Here is a 16010-nt window from a genome sequence, read left to right on the forward strand (position 1 = left end):
TATTCATTGACACAAAAATTCTTAATCTTAATCGGCAGGGCAGTCGTGGCCTAATGGTTAGAGAGTTGGACTTGTGACCAGAAGGTTGCTGGTTCCCAGGGCCGGCGGGTAACGACTGAGGTGCCTTTGAGCAAGGCACCTTACCCCTACTTGCTCCCTGGGCGCTGCAGTGATAGACTTGCTGTGCGTGTGTTCACTACTCTTCTGGATGGGTTAAATGCAGAGGTCACATTTCGGGTATGGGTCACCATGTCTGACTAATAGGTCACTTTCACTTAATCAATATAATAAAATAATAAATAGATTATGTGGAAAGTACAGAACACTGCACAGTTTTGGTATTTTTTCCCCTTTTGTCTGAATCTGTGTGAGACACTGCATCAGATTGCTATGACAAAATAATCACATGCTTTATATGTGGCTTGGGGAAAAAATCTGATGAGTTGTTCACTTGGTCATGCGAACACTATAATTTGGGATACAAATGTGCTTCTTCGGCAAAACTGTGGTCCTATGTCAAGAGAAAGTTTATTTACAACATTCATGATATAATATATTATATTCATTACATATCATATATAATTAAGCTGTATGGTGTCAATGGAGCCAGTATGGAGTTTTATCAACTCTCAAAGTGCCAGAACTTTGTTCACAAATCACTGCAAAAATCCCTTTAGTGCAATATTATATCTAACACTTATGCATATTATATAAATGTATATGTCATGATCCTGTCCCCCTTGTCCAGAGTTTTTGAGCCTTGTGGACAGGGTCGTGAAAGTACCACGTCTTGTGTGTGTAATGCCTTATGTGGAGACACGTGGCTGCTTGTTATGACATTGCGCCACGTGTCTTCTTGTCTCGTGCCTTGGCCCCGCCTCCTTGTTTCCCCGTTAGCGTCCCATTAGTGTTTCATTCCCTTCACCTGCCCTGTGTAATCTTCCCGTTAGTTTCCCTTCAGTGTTTCATTCCCCTCACCTGGCCATTGTTAACTTTCCTCGTTAGTGTTCCCCTTATAAGTTCTTAGTTTTCTCTGTCCCCTGCCGGTTTGTTACACTTTACCTTGTCTATGTAACGTCAACCCAGTCCCTGTGATATTGCCTTGTTCCTGCCTTATCGTGACTTGTCGTGTGTAGATTATCTTCAGTTTTATTTTGGACTTTGTTTCTGTTTTGCCCCCTCGTGGGAAGTTTTCTGTTTTACCTTGTTTTGAGTTGTTGTTTGCCCCATCGTGGGTTTTTGTTGATTAAAGTCTGTTTTATTTCCTACCGCTGCCTTCATTTGGGTTCTTCCTCCCCATTTCCTGACAGAGCAAACCGGCCAAAACATGAACCCAGCAGGCAGTCCTTTATCCCCTACCTGCCAAGAGTCGGCTGACAACCAGCATTGATGGCGGTCGACCTGTGAGAGGATCCAGACGGGCAAGGGTCTGTTTCCCCCTCAGGGCGACCGGGCCCTTGGAGAGTATGCACGGGCCTCTGTGGCGAAGAGGGGACTTCTCCCTGAACTCCACATGAACGCCTTCTTCATCGCGGGCCTCAAGGACCCTACCCCTCTGGCGAAGCGGGAGAGGTTGATCCGTGGGTCATTCCAGGGGCTGGTAGATGACCTCGGCCAGACCAGAAGGGAGGACTCCAGGACCCCTTCGACCCTCTCACGCTCCTGCCTGCCTCCAGCTCCCGAGGGCCGCGTTCTGAGTGGTATTTCTCTAACCGACCCATCAGGACCGGTCGTCAGTCAGCGGGGGAAGTGCACCAGGAGGACTTCCGTGGAGTCGGTCGATTCCACATCCTCCTGGGAATCTGTCGACCTCACACCCGCTTTCCTTGAGCCTGCAGTGCTTCCTACCCCCACCACTGTGGAGGCAGGCGGGATCGCTACGCTGGCGACCCGCTCAAGGAGGAAGAAGCTGAGGAGAGGGTCGCTGACACCATGGCAGGCACCCAGTCCGGTCCAGCCGACACCCCAGCCGGCGCCCAGTCCGGTCCATCTGATGCCCAGTCCGGTCCAGCCCGCGTCCAGCTGGCGCCCAGCCCGTGCCCAGCCCGCGTCCAGTCCGGTCCAGCCGCAGGCGTCCAGTCCGGTCCAGCCGCAGGTGCCCAGTCCATTCCAACCGGCCATCCAGGCGGTTCTCCAGCTGGCAATCTCTCAGCCTGAATTTCCCCTAGCGCCGGTCCAGCCAGTATTTCCCCAGTCTTCCCCAGCCATGTCAAGCCCTTTCTGTCCTGCCCCTGTCACACCTCCTCGCCCTAGGAAGCGAGCGAGCACCAGTCCCTTCCAAACCTCCACCCCTGTCCCACCCATGCCTAGGTTTTCCAAGTTTTGCCCTCCCCTCCCCCCTCCCGTTAATGTTATTTGTGTTAAATCACCCCAACCACTTTATTGTAGCCTTGATGTTCCCCCTCCTTTGTTGTATGGTTTGTCTGTCTTGTCTGTCCTCATTCCTGTCTGTCTTGCCCCGCTAGTTTCTTCCCTTGGGCCGTCGGGGATCGGCCCTTGGGGCGGGGGTACTGTCATAATCCTGTCCCTCTTGTCCGGAGTTTTCGAGCCTTGTGGACAGGGTCGTGACAGTACCACGTCTTGTGTGGAGACACGTGGCTGTTTGTTATGACATTGTGCCACGTGTCTTGTCTTGTGCCTTGGCCCCGCCCCCTTGTTTCCCCGTTAGCGTCCCATTAGTGTTTCATTCCCCTCACCTGCCCCGTGTAATCTTCCTGTTAGTGTTTCATACCCCTCACCTGGCCATTGTTTACTTCCCTCGTTAGTGTTCCCCTTATAAGTCCTTAGTTTTCTCTGTCCCGTGCCAGTTTGTTACACTTTACCTTGTCTATGTAACATCAACCCAGTCCCCGGGATATTGCCTTGTTCCTGCCTTATCTTGTCGTGTGTGGATTATCTTCAATTTTATTTTGGACTTTATTTCTGTTTTGCTCCTCGTGGGAAGTTTTCTGTTTTACCTTGTTTTGAGTTGTTGTTTGCCCCATCGTGGGTTTTTGTTTATTACAGTCTGTTTTATGTCCTACCGCTGCCTGCATTTGGGTTCTTCCTCCCCGTTTCCTGACAGTAGGCTATATTTATATTATTACATTAATGTACACAATTGTATATACAGTACTTTGCACATATGTACACAAATCGCATACTTACATCTTTATGTATATTCGTTTTTACAGTATTTCTAGTGTTATGCATAAATAATATGTATTTTTCATTATTGCATAAACTGAAGCAATAGAGATGACAGTCTGCTTGAGCTTTTCTCCCAACCAAATTCACTTTTCTGAGCTATTTATTTACTACAGTGTCCTAAAATAACTAATAAGATGATTTTAGAGCGGATTACTTCAGTTGTGCATGAAGTTTTAAAAACGCCTAAAACTGCGCTATTTTGTTATTAATGCAGACATTAGCACCCCCAGCTCAGCTCATTCATGCCTTTTGCTATATCACATTATGATTTTGTTAAATGCAGGAGTGTTTAGAACAATCTAGAAACTTAAACAATGCATCAAATAGCGACTGATGCCTCTTGCCAAACTAATAAAAAGTGTAAACACGATTTCATCCCTAAAGCAGTTTGCCTGTCGTTTTGATGGTATTGTTGGATCGAGTTGTTCAGAGAGTGAACTTGTCATGTTCGTCGTGTTAAACAGCGTTTCCTCGTTCGTGTTTGTTCACGGCTCCCCCCACAGGACTCACTGTAAAATGGTCGATGATTTTTGGTGAACCGCCCCGTTCGCTCATTTGAGGAGAGCCGCTGACTTTCTTCTTCACGCTTGCTTCTCGATGGACATTTTAAAACTTGACAGGTAACGCAAAAGCCTTTCACAGCGTTTTTCTTTGCCGTGCGTGACGCTCGCGAGCTGAAATACGGCGTTGGCCGCTCGCTGGTAACGGAAATTTTTGGTACGTCATTAATATGGCGCCAAAAGAGTTATACAGTAAGTGTGAGCTTGTGTTGCTGTAGCGTGAGATCTCTCTCACCTCAGCCTTATCCTGTCAAACGTTACGCAAGAACAAAATCACCTGTTCGGGGGATATAAAACATTTTAAACGCCTCACTTGACGGACATTAAACGGCATTTAGACGCTTGTCGTAATTCAAAACTGTTTTGCACATAAAATCGATGTCCTGTCACGTCAGTCGATGCGCGTCACTTTGCAGGATTGTGAGGAAATAACTCGTTTTTCTCGGACAAACGGATATTTTTTGCCGTGAGTGTGGGAACGGCGATTTTAGGAAGTCAGCGGATAACTGCGTAGGAGGGCATCGCAGAAAGCCGTAGTATGCCGTCGGATCGGAGCTGTTGTGGATTAAATAGAACGACAGGAACTTTTATTCGGGCTGATGATGTGGAGGGGAAATCGCACGAATACAGTGTGCTGAAGTGAGCTACATGTGCTTGGCCTCAAATGATCCGTTGATTTCTACCCATCCGTGTGCATCGAGGACATCACGCCCTCTCCAACAAACCGCAAATAAGGTAAAGCGAAAAAATGTGACATCTTTAATAAACATATAGCAACACACTGTCTCAGGATTGCTCCATGTAGGTCAGGTATGGGTGTTTTAGAGCTGTTGTGTGTATTTTATTCATGTTGTCTTGACTAATGACAAGTTTAGATACTGCCGTTTAGTCTTGTTTAATCAGATTTCGCGGATTTATGATTGGAATGTTAAATGCTTGCAATAGTGGTTTCACTGTTCTTGACCTATCCGTGATATTATGTCGGTGAACTCTTCTTGTTCGAGTTTCTACTGTGGCTAGAGCTTTTACGCGACATGTTATACGTCTGAAGTGATAATGGCAAAGTTATATAAAAGTGCGATGCATTTAGTGGATTATACAGCTTTAGCACAGATAACTTAAACTCGAATCCAATGCTCGTTTTACTAACACGTTATGAACATTGAATGACCCAGCATGCATCTTTGGACAGATGAAAAAACAAGCCCAGAGGGTCATGAGCCACGCCCCCTAAGTCTTCTGCTCACGGCACGCAGCGGCGTGACATCACGACGGAGGGGGCGTGGTTGTTGTTTACGTTCGTCGACTGTGTGTGACGAGCGACAAAAATGAGTGCAGTTGAAACCGTGGGTCATGTTATTGCACAATTAGGTTCACTTACAATCTAGCATTAGTCAAAACCTGTTATTGTTACCTGTTATCACTTTCCTTCAAACATTAAACATGCACTTACAACTAGGGATGTAACGATTCACTCAGCTCACGATGCGATGCGATTCACAATTCTGATCTCACGATGCGATTTATTCACGATTTACTCACGATTTATTTTTTAAAAATGAATTGAAACAAATTAGAAATGAACAACTTCCCTTGCATTATTTCTTAAATGCTTTACGTTTCTTTGCATAATAAAATAATGTTTTATTTCAAATAACAAAAGTAAACTGCGATTTTATAACAAATTAATAATAGAAAAAGTCTCTTTAATATAAACAAACTAATACTGTCTGTGCTTTTCTTGGATTTTTTTGCATTTAAGAAATATCAGCATCCACGTTTAGGTTTGCAGTGAAAATAGCGGCCCCTGCTGTTCAAAGAATGTATTGCGATTCAGTTCAAGCCTCAACCGAATTGAATCGTCACTCATTATAACCGATTTTCAACCGGCTCACGGTGAATCGTTACATCCCTACTTACAACCCAAACTGTATTGCCTTGGCCAAATTTTCTTACTGGTTTTGAAAATTGGTTTTGTTTATGCTAAACTTTTATTTGGAAACATTTGTTATTTGTTTTAAATGTTGATATTAGGCTCTTTTCTTTCGCTGTCGAAAATGTACATGGATATACACTTATAGTGTATTCATTGCATTTAGCATTGATTAAGAACCATTCCTATAATCAGTATTAAACAACAGTTTTGTAATACTTGTGTATTCGTTATAGATGCCGTTTTTACCTGAAATGTAAAAAATAGGGGAATTAAAAATAAAGAAAAAAGTGTCCATGCTCAGCATGGTCTGTCGGCCATCAGTTTGACTAAAAAAATAAGAAAAAGCATTAGTGTTATAAGAGATTTGCCACCAGGCCTGAACTCGTCTCAAACTGACCTGTAGAGCGGCTAGCCTACATCCTTGTAAAATGTGCTTCTCTGGCTGGTGTGTGATTGGTGGAGAAGGAGGTAAGGCAGTCACATGGAGGGGTTGTCATATGTGTGCATTTCCCACATGGGGGCAGAGGGGCTGGAACTGGGTCTGTTATTCATGAATGAACTACTGCCTGTGGGAGTTCCTTTCTAAATGATGTTACCCCCCTACTACCAAACTGTGACCTCCCACAGCACAAGACACAGTGTCACAAATACAAATACTGGAAGGGAATTCTGGACATGCCTCTTTGCTTTGCTGACAAGTGTGCTTCTGTTTGACTGTTGCCTAAATGTTCATCCAAAACACAAACATCATCCCGAATGCGCTGACTGCACTGTCAGCATCTAATAGCTCAGGCCAGGATGACGTCTCTAAAAGAACAGATGAATATCCTCCTCCAGAGAGATGACTCATGCAGTATTTTTGATCCATAAAGCGGAGTAGTGCTTATCCACTGAGAAACTAAAAGAAAAAAAGGAAAAAAAATAAGACAAAGAATATTGAAATCATTTTATCTAGGGCTGCAACAACTAATCAATAAAATCGATAATAATCGATAATGAAATTCGTTGTCAACGAATTTCATTATTGATTAGTTGGTCTGTGACATCACGCAGTTATAAATCAAGCGCATCTTCATATCATTTATCTCGCCGTCAATCTGTAATAAATCATCAATAAGTGCATCTAATCTGAATGACACATAGTCATTTGATGCATGGTTATCGACTTCATTGGCTAAATGCTGTAACTCTCTAGCTAATTGTGCGCCCGCCATAGTTAACGTTATACGTGACGTTAGTCCAAAACAAGTCAAGAGTAATCGATCAAACGCTTCAATCTACGCTGAACCAATAGTAGGCAAGACCAACCCATCTAATTATCATACAAGACACAGAAAAGTAAGAATAAATTCAAGAATAAATAAATAAAAGTGGAAATAAATACATGCGATAATAAAAAAATATAAAAATAAATAAACGTATAAATAAATAAATGTAAAAATAAAAGGAAATGATAAATAAAATAATCTAAAAATAAAATAAAAAAATAATTAAAAATAATTAAAAAATGGACACAAAAAATAATAAATCAATTTAAAAAATGAAAAGAAAAGTTAAAGCTAAGATCAATAATAGCTAAAACGAATTATTTTGTTTTATCAAACCATTCATTCCTTTATTTATTTTCATATTATTACATTTATTCGTTTATATATTTATTTATTTATACATTTATTTATTTATAATTTTTGCAGGTTTAGTCCTCCATAGAAGATGGCTGTTTTTGTGACATTTGAGATGTGATTTTTAAATGACAGGTTGCTGTCTAATATAATGCCTAGGTCTTTAACTGTATTTGTTGGAGTAACAGTGCAGCCTTCAATTTGCAGGTTATAATCCGGAATATTCTGCTCACGTGTCTTTGGTCCGATAAATCATATTTTTATGATTTTTATTAAAATTTAATTTATTAGAATTTAAAAGAAGGAAATTACAAGTCATCCAATGTTTCATATTTTCGGTGCACTCTGCCAATTTGGATAGTTGGAAGGAATCATCTGGTCTTGATGAGATATATAGCTGAGTATCATCTGCATATCAGTGGAAGCTAATTCCATGTTTTCTAATAATGTTTCCAAGGGGAAGCATGTATATGGAGAATAGCAAGGGACCTAAAACTGATCCCTGAGGTAATCCATAATTTACTTGCGTTAGATTTGATGATTCCCCATTTAAATGGACAAATTGTCTGTTTATTTGTTAATTCAGCAACTGTACTAAATAAAAACCTTCGATTGTTTTTGTTAGTTTCTATGAGGTTACGGAGGTGCTTAGCCTTTGCTGCTTTTAGTGCCTTTTTATAACAGTTTGCACTCTCTTTCCACGCAATTTTAAAGACCTCCAATTGGGTTTGTTTCCATTTGCGCTCCAGTTTACGTGTTTCTCTTTTAAGGGCGCGAGTGGTGCTATTGTAACATGGTGCTACGTTTTTCTCATTAATCTTTTTTGACTTCATAGGTGCGACAGCTTCTAATGTATTAGAGAAAATAGTGCCCAATTTGCTCGTCATGTCATCGAGCGATTCTGTATTTATTGGTATGGTTATTAAAGGATTCAGATCTGGCAAGCTCTTTGCGAAACTATCTTTAGTAGTCGAGGTAATTGTTCTGCCCTGTCGATAACGAGTTAAACGGCTGATTTCTGCAGTGCGCAGTGTTCATGTTATAAGATAGTGATCAGTGACATCGTCGCTTTGAGGTATAATATCTATATTGGTTAGATCGGCTCCGTGAGATATAATCAAGTCTAGTGTATGATTAAATCGATGAGTGGGACATTTGGTTTTTGTATTGACAATATGCTACATGAATAAATCTGAGTCAGAATCTGAGAGATCATCTTTCCCAAACATTTGAAGAAGAAAAGGCGAGGTGCATGCAGCCGGAAGAGAAGTAAACACATCCAGTATATTTTTTATATAATATACTGCATTATAGGGATGCAACAATACAGCTCACCCATGGTTCAACGAACCTCAGTTTATGGCCCACGATTTTCGGTTCGGATTGGTTCTGATGGCTTCGGCACATTAAAGTGTTTTTTGATTGTTTTATGCTAACGTGACAGGAACAGTAAAAACTTAAGAAGGAAAAAAACAATTTTACTGAAATTCTCTTTATTTTACTTGACTTATTTTATTATCTTTAAGCAAAAAACAACTTGTACAAATTCCTGGTGTATTTAATAAATGTAAAGATTTACACTGGCAGCGCACAGCAGTTTTTGGTTTACTGCTCATCAACATGCCAGTAAAATTAGCTTCTTGAAGAGGTTTTGTGCATCAGAGTAATTAAAATGACGTAATGCAAAACTTGCGATTGCTGTAATCGAAGTAAATGTGCGCTCAATGGGAAAGGCCAAAGATAATATATTAACAAGGTGCGTCACTGCCATTGCAATAAATTAGAAGAAATGCAGTGCTAAATAGCTGCTTGGAGGCACTCTTGCTATGACGTAAATAGCTGTCCGAAAGGCCGCCGAGTGGCATGACTTTCGTTAAACAGACTTTGGCGTGGTGCTGGAAGAGACACTCTTTTTGCAGTGATAGCTGCCCACTGCTCCGGGTGTACGTGTTTTCATGACTTGCTGTGCGTGTGTTCGGTAATAGGTAATAGGTCACTTTCACTTTTCACTTTCACTTTCACTAATTAGTATGTTCGTGACGTCATCACGCTGTACTTGCGTCTCGGAACTTGTTGTATTTTAATACAACTGAATGCCCAATAAAGCCGTTGTTGTTTATATTCATCTATATATTTAATGTTTTAATGTTTATGTACATATGTGATTCGATCTGGGAAAACCCAACACATGGTGAAAATTTATATATTACAGTTTTTGATACCATATTCAAGCCCTCAACAAATCAGTTTTTATTTTGCTCATACCTTGTGTATGTAACAAAAGTTATGTTAAAATCATAGCGCTTCGGCTGAAGCGCTATGATTTTCAGGAACGGAATTTGGAGGAAAACGGGTTTAAAGTTAAGTGATGAAAATAAAAGCACAACAGTCCAGTATCACAAGTAAAACTCACTTTAGAGTAGTAAAAGACTCTATAAACATACTGTACAAAACCGTTTGAATAAAACGAAAGTAAGGAAAATGGTGCAGGGCACACTTACGAGAGCTCTGCCGTTATCACTACACAAAGAAACTAGCAAACATTACGGATAACAACTAATAAGCAGTGAAGCAAGTTTTACGTTGTTTATCATGTGCATAGTATCTGGACTCATGATCATCCCTTACTGTATATGTTTTGCGATCGGATAACTCCCGGTGCTGCAGACGGGGAGCTCTGTCATCTCACGAAAACATTGTATAAAAAACTTTGCATGCCGTAGTTTACACAGGACTGGCGGGAAACGTGCATTGATACTCCTTCATTCTTCATGTTATGTGGTTTACTTCGATAGGCGAACTGTCTTTCCTGCGTCCCAGCGCGACATCCGACTGGTTTTCCCAGATCACATCAGATATGTCTAGTCAGTAACAATGACGGGTGAAAACACGCACGTGCCTTCGCGAGCATATCACACTCTAATGAAGGGAAACGGGGAGTTACAAATTCATTGTAATCCGTCAAAATGATGGACGGACGGCCTTCAGATTTTTCCGTCACTGGTAAAAAAAATCAGAGAATTTCACACACGTACAGGAAAATCTGAACCATGGCCAATCAGAGGGGGTCCGCCCTTCACTATCTCTGATTGGTTTGGACCACGATATGGGCCTAATGTGTGTCTGTTGTTGAATCACAGGGAGACTTTCGGAGTTGCGGAGACTTTTTTTCTCCCTCGAACGGCTGGTCGCACCGGTGCGACCTCAGATTTTTCTTAATCGCACCATTGAGAAATAAGGTCGCACTCTAGAGCCCTGCGATACACTCAGCTCACGATTCGGTACATATCTCGATGCTGGGTTCACGATACGATACACATCTCGATATTTTGAACAAAATTCAAACATGAAACTGAAATTGAAATTACATTTATTTTCAAAATATTAACAATTTCAGTAACTTATTTTGTTGCACATACAACTTAATAAAGAATTTTAACATTTTAAGGCTTAACTGAAATTAGAATTAAGATCAGTGTTTTGACAACAAATTTTTATTTAGTTTTAGTCATAGTCTTTTGACTAAAATGCAGTTTAGTTTTAGTCATCCCAATTTATCATAGTTTTAGTCTATTTTTAGTCGACAGAATCTATATTATATTAGTCTACTAAAATCTATCTGGATTAACTCAGTTAATTGGTGTAATTAAATGTTCCATACAAAGATTTAACTGTTTCGACATAATTTACTTTACCTTGGAATTAAATGAAACCAGGTTATTACCTTTATTTTTCAGAAAAGTTGAGTAACCTACTGGATATGCATTGTTGTAACACAGAGAATATTAGACCATGAACGACATGTAGCAGTTCATTCAGTTTCATTTTGACTCAATTGACTCGTTCGTTCAGTGAAGGGCGTGTTCATTCAGTACATTCAACCAATGAAACGCTCTGACAAAGCTCATGCTGAAGCGCTATTGGCTCGTGTCTCGTTGAAGCTGCGCTGTCTTTGCTTGAGACAGTAATGAATGAGAAAAATCTTTCAAAAATACATATTACATAAACTGTATTACATTTCTTCAATCATGCAGATCACATACTTTAGCATGTCATTCGTAGGGCTGTGTGATTTGGGGAAAATATCTAATTGCGATATTTTTGACATTTGAGATTTTAACTTTTCTAATTCTAGCTTCAGCTCAGTATTGTTGTGTGGAGCACAGTATGGGTATAGTTACCCTGCTGAAAGAAAACGACAAAAAAAACATTACAGAAATTCTAATTGTTTCCATTAAAACCATTACAAAATTCATTTTTGTAGTGTGTTTTGGGCATTATTCAAATGGTTCCCAACTTCCAGATTACATCACACCAAGAATCCAAATACCAGTGTACACTATTATAGTTTCCATTAAAACAAATACAACTTCCATTGTAACCCTTAAATCCATAACATTTTCTATTGCGTTAGTTTATTATTAAAATAGTTCATAGGTTACATAGGCTGATTTATAATTTAAGTATGTGGGATTTTTTTAAAACAAGTAGAAAATGTGCTGAATGTTTCATTTCATCCAAGTGAAATTAGCAAAACAGTTAGATAGAATTTACATTTGTTTGAAACGCGGAGATAGGCATGAGTTGACACAGGGTGCGCGTGGCGTCAAGCCTCGTCCGTATTGCCAGATGCCCGAGCCGGACTCAAGTACTATAAACGTCATTACGAAACAGGCTGTGTGTGCGCATGAAGTTTAAACGGCTCGTTCGCGAGATGCGCAACGCGGGGCAGAGACACGCGAGTATGAAACAGGCTGTGTGTGCGCGTTGCAACGTGGGGAAGAGTCGCGCGAGTATGACACAGTCTGTGTGTGCGGTCTTCTGAATTGGACGGTTCTTTAGTATTTATTTGCCTAATATGATCGATCTGACTCTGCAGATGCCATAATAACACACACTCTCTCTCTCCTGCCTTCTGTATGTTTGTTTTTTTAATGACGGACGTTTACGCAGTTGGCTAGGGCAGTGCTGATTAGGCATAACGGAGGTGCGCTCACTCAGTTGGTTAGCAAGAATGCCACTCGAAGCGGGCTTGGAACAGACGTGTTTCCTATTTTTCACATCGCTTCCACATCGCAGTTCTTGCGATTAGCAAATCTCAACGTCTCACATCGCGATTGCGATTTGATTTCAATTAATCGTTCAGCCCTATCATTCGATCTTTTAATATACAGTACGACTCACTTCATTGCTTCTCTGATTGGAACAACTCTGGTTTATTTTGGATTACTTTATGTTGCATATCACGTTATGCATCAGCTCACGTTAGCGGATAAATTAACATTGGCATTTAAAAACGTTTATGCTGCCTTTGTAATGAGTTTCGGGGTGACTCGCCTGCAGTCACTCTTCGAGTTTGCTGTGTTTTAACAGCGATTGTGAAGGAAAATATGACGCTTTGTAAACCACTTGGAGACACAGGTTGTGTCTTGTGCTTCTCTCTCTACCGCATATGTGAGATAAGCAAACGTGACGCGCTGGCGCAGAGTAGGTAGCGTCTTGACCGCTGAACGAATAGAATTAAACATAGCGTAAAATATCCCCATCTCTCTATGAAGCAAATCGTAACATTTTTGCATCGCGAAATATCGTAATACGAAGTATCGTTACACCCTACTTAGGGCTGGGTATCGATTCTGATGTTCCGATTCGATTCTGATTCACAAGCTCTCGATTCGATTCTCGATTCGAGTCAGTGATTTTACCCAGATAGCAAGCAACCATTGAATCAATGTTAAAAATAGTTGATTTGTCAATGTTAATTGCATTGAATCAATATCATTTTTGCACCTGCAATTAATTTAGACATTTTTTAGAAATTTAAACAACTCACCATTCCCTTTCTGTCGGTCTCTCGGCGTTGTGTCGAACAGACAGATGGGGTTCGCCCTTGAGAACCTATCAACTTCAGACTATTTTGAAAAGGCCAATGAAATTGGCGAATGAAATTTGCATGCCGGACTCCCCCCCCGATGATCGACTTCGAGACTTTAAACTCTACGCCGAATTACTGCTGGAATCTTACGACGTGGTGCAGCGGACTGTCCCTTCCTGCGGCGACTTCCCCTGGGCGTCTCGGCAGTGCCAGTAGTGTTTGAGTTTTTTCTCTTAAAATAGCAAATTTCTCCAGCGTGGCATGTCCCGCTGTTCTCGTGGGTGCAACACACTCATCGAGGAGGGGGACGGACACTATGTCTGCTTCCAGCATGCTGGGGCAGACGTTGTGGATACATCCTGCCCGCACTGCTGGCGGTTGACGATTCAGACGTTGCGTTCACGGGTGGCTGTGTTCCCACGGGACTCAGCCACCACCTCGTCTGCTTCCCATTCCGTGACAGCAGTGGCTACGGCCCTGCCATCCGCTACGGCAAGCAGCGAGGGTGATATGAGGATTACTGTGAGCGTTAATCCGTCAGCCACTGGCTCGTGGACCGTTGGCACCTCGTCTCGCTCATCTGACCGTTCCCCAGGAGACGTCTTGTTCCTCAACCACGTATTCGGAAACGGTGCGTGATGATGAGATGTCCCTTGCAGCATCGGAGGGTGACTTACTGCCATCCGACTCCGACGATTCCTCGGAGCTCCCTCCCTCAGGGGGTCGAGCCCAGGATGAAGCGGACGTCAGAACGTCAGCCATGCTTTCCTGGGCCGCCGTGAGTGTTGGGTTGCAGTGCCCGCACTGCCTCTCCCAGCGCTCGCGGGTGGATACATGGTGCCTCGGGTTTGAGCGCGGCTCCAAGCCGCACCCGCCCCCAGTGCTGTGTTTACCGGAAGTGCATGAGGAACTTACGCAGATGGCGGCCACCTGGCAGGCTCGACCTAGACTCCCGTCCAAAGCATGTAGATTTTTGGCATCTCTGGTGTCGAGAGCTTACATTGCTGCGGGCCAAGCTGCCTCCTCTCTACACGCTATGGCCATCCTGCAGGTCCATCAGGCCAAGGCGTTGAGAGAGCTCCACGAGGGTACCGACCCAGCGCTTATGCAGGAACTCCGCGCCGCCACCGACCTCGCTCTATGGGCGACCAAGGTGACCGTGCGGGCCCTGGGTCGGGCGATGTCCACACTTGTGGTCAAGGAGAGACCCCTCTGGCCGAACCTTGCACAGATGAGTGACGCCGAGAAGGTCTGCTTTCTTGACGCACCCATCTCGCAAGGGGGGGCTGTTTGGTGATACTGTCGAGCAGCAGTTCTCGACAGTAAAGAAGCAGACAGAGGCTATCAAGCATATCCTCCCCCGCCGCGACGAATTCCGTGCACCGTCTGCTTCCCAGCAGCCCTGGTCCTCTTCGAGACCACCACCCCTTCAGCAGCCGTGGCAAAAGCAGAAGCGGCCCTCATGGGAAGACCCCAGGGAGATCGAGAATACCTTCGGGCCCGACCCCAGCCATTCCATCGCTGGGTGGTTGATCTGGGACGGTTCCTGCCCTGTCCCAACAGCCCACTTTCTCAAAAAGAGTTTCCTCTCTCTCTGGGTGTTTATCACCCTCTACACGACGGTGTTCAGCAACTCGACGTTGCATCACGGCGAGACCCAATGTCGAGGATAATCAGCAGCCCTCAGCACTCTCAGTCGACGGTGCGTTGTGCTACATCATCGCCAGGCAGGTAAGTCAGCAGAGCCGATCTCCTCCTGGGTATTTTGAGCTAAAACTTCACATACACACTCTGGGGACACCAGAGACTTATTTCACATCTAGTAAAACCATTCGAACAACCTCTCCTTTAAGAGCTCACGCAATATACTGGAACACGTGTTTTGTTTCCCAACTGTTTGGTCACGAAACAAACTGAATACCTTTACAAGGTTTCTTGTTAATATGGGAATTTTTAGGTTATTTTGTGTTAATATGTCCGTTTCAGAGTAAGAAGGCGTGAAAGAGAACTCCGTTTAGTATTCTGTGCTCTGACTCTCTGGGCGCGCGCATATCTCAAACAACCCGTGAGACCTGAAGGCTTTTAGTGATTATTATTCATGAAAGCTGCATTGATACACGTTTGGCTTCTATCAATAGCGAGATCTTTATACAATAGTTTAGTGCATAAAGTTTAAACACATGTTTCCTGCATTAGCTTCACATGCATACAATACTTGCAACACATTTCGTTATCTTTGCTGTTTTGTACCTTAGCAGGGGAAATTCTTGTATTCTGCATATTTATTTAAATTGCAAGATTGAGCGCTTCACTCGTCTGCTCTTTAGGTCCTTCGCCTCTTACCCGTAACCCGCGAATTACATCTTTGGGGGCAGGGGCACTGATAGATAAGTAAATGGTTGAAGGAGGGGAGACGAAAATGAGTAACTGAATGTAACATTTCTGCCATTAAATTTATAATATGCAAAAATTATATATTGATCAGTTTGACAGTCGCACCGGTGCGACCATTAAGAAAAACTTTGGAAAATTTGTCGCAAAATGAGACCATTTAGTCGCAGTCTAGCGTGTCAGTGCATTGGTTATGATTTTCGGACGGATCAGGCCTTAACTTAACATTCTTCTCTCATCATCCGCGGCTACATCCACTCTGTTTATCTGACGGGCCTAGGCTACTCACCTCTCTCTGTCTGACTGCAGCACACATTTTCAAATGTACACACACGTACAGGAATATCTGGACCACGGCCAATCTGAGGGGGGTCCGCCCTTCACTATCTCTGATTGGTGTAGACCACGATATGGGCCTAATGTGTCTGTTGTTGAAC

At 42.7% G+C, this 16010-nt stretch overlaps 1 protein-coding gene across 2 annotated transcripts in view; it reads left to right on the forward strand.

The window, feature by feature from the left end:
* Positions 1-3672: 3672 nt before the first annotated feature.
* The window catches only part of jade2 (jade family PHD finger 2), a 66126-nt gene continuing 53788 nt past the window's right edge, over positions 3673-16010 (forward strand). The window contains exon 1 of one of the 2 annotated variants that reach the window (XM_057361008.1): positions 3673-4484. In XM_057361008.1, the coding sequence (XP_057216991.1) occupies positions 4398-4484 (87 nt within the window). In that variant the 5' untranslated portion in view covers positions 3673-4397. The remainder of the gene's footprint in view (positions 4485-16010) is intronic. The other variant, XM_057361010.1, reaches the window with a different exon arrangement.

This window comes from Triplophysa rosa, linkage group LG19 (assembly GCF_024868665.1).
Source record: "Triplophysa rosa linkage group LG19, Trosa_1v2, whole genome shotgun sequence".
Taxonomy (NCBI): domain Eukaryota; kingdom Metazoa; phylum Chordata; class Actinopteri; order Cypriniformes; family Nemacheilidae; genus Triplophysa; species Triplophysa rosa.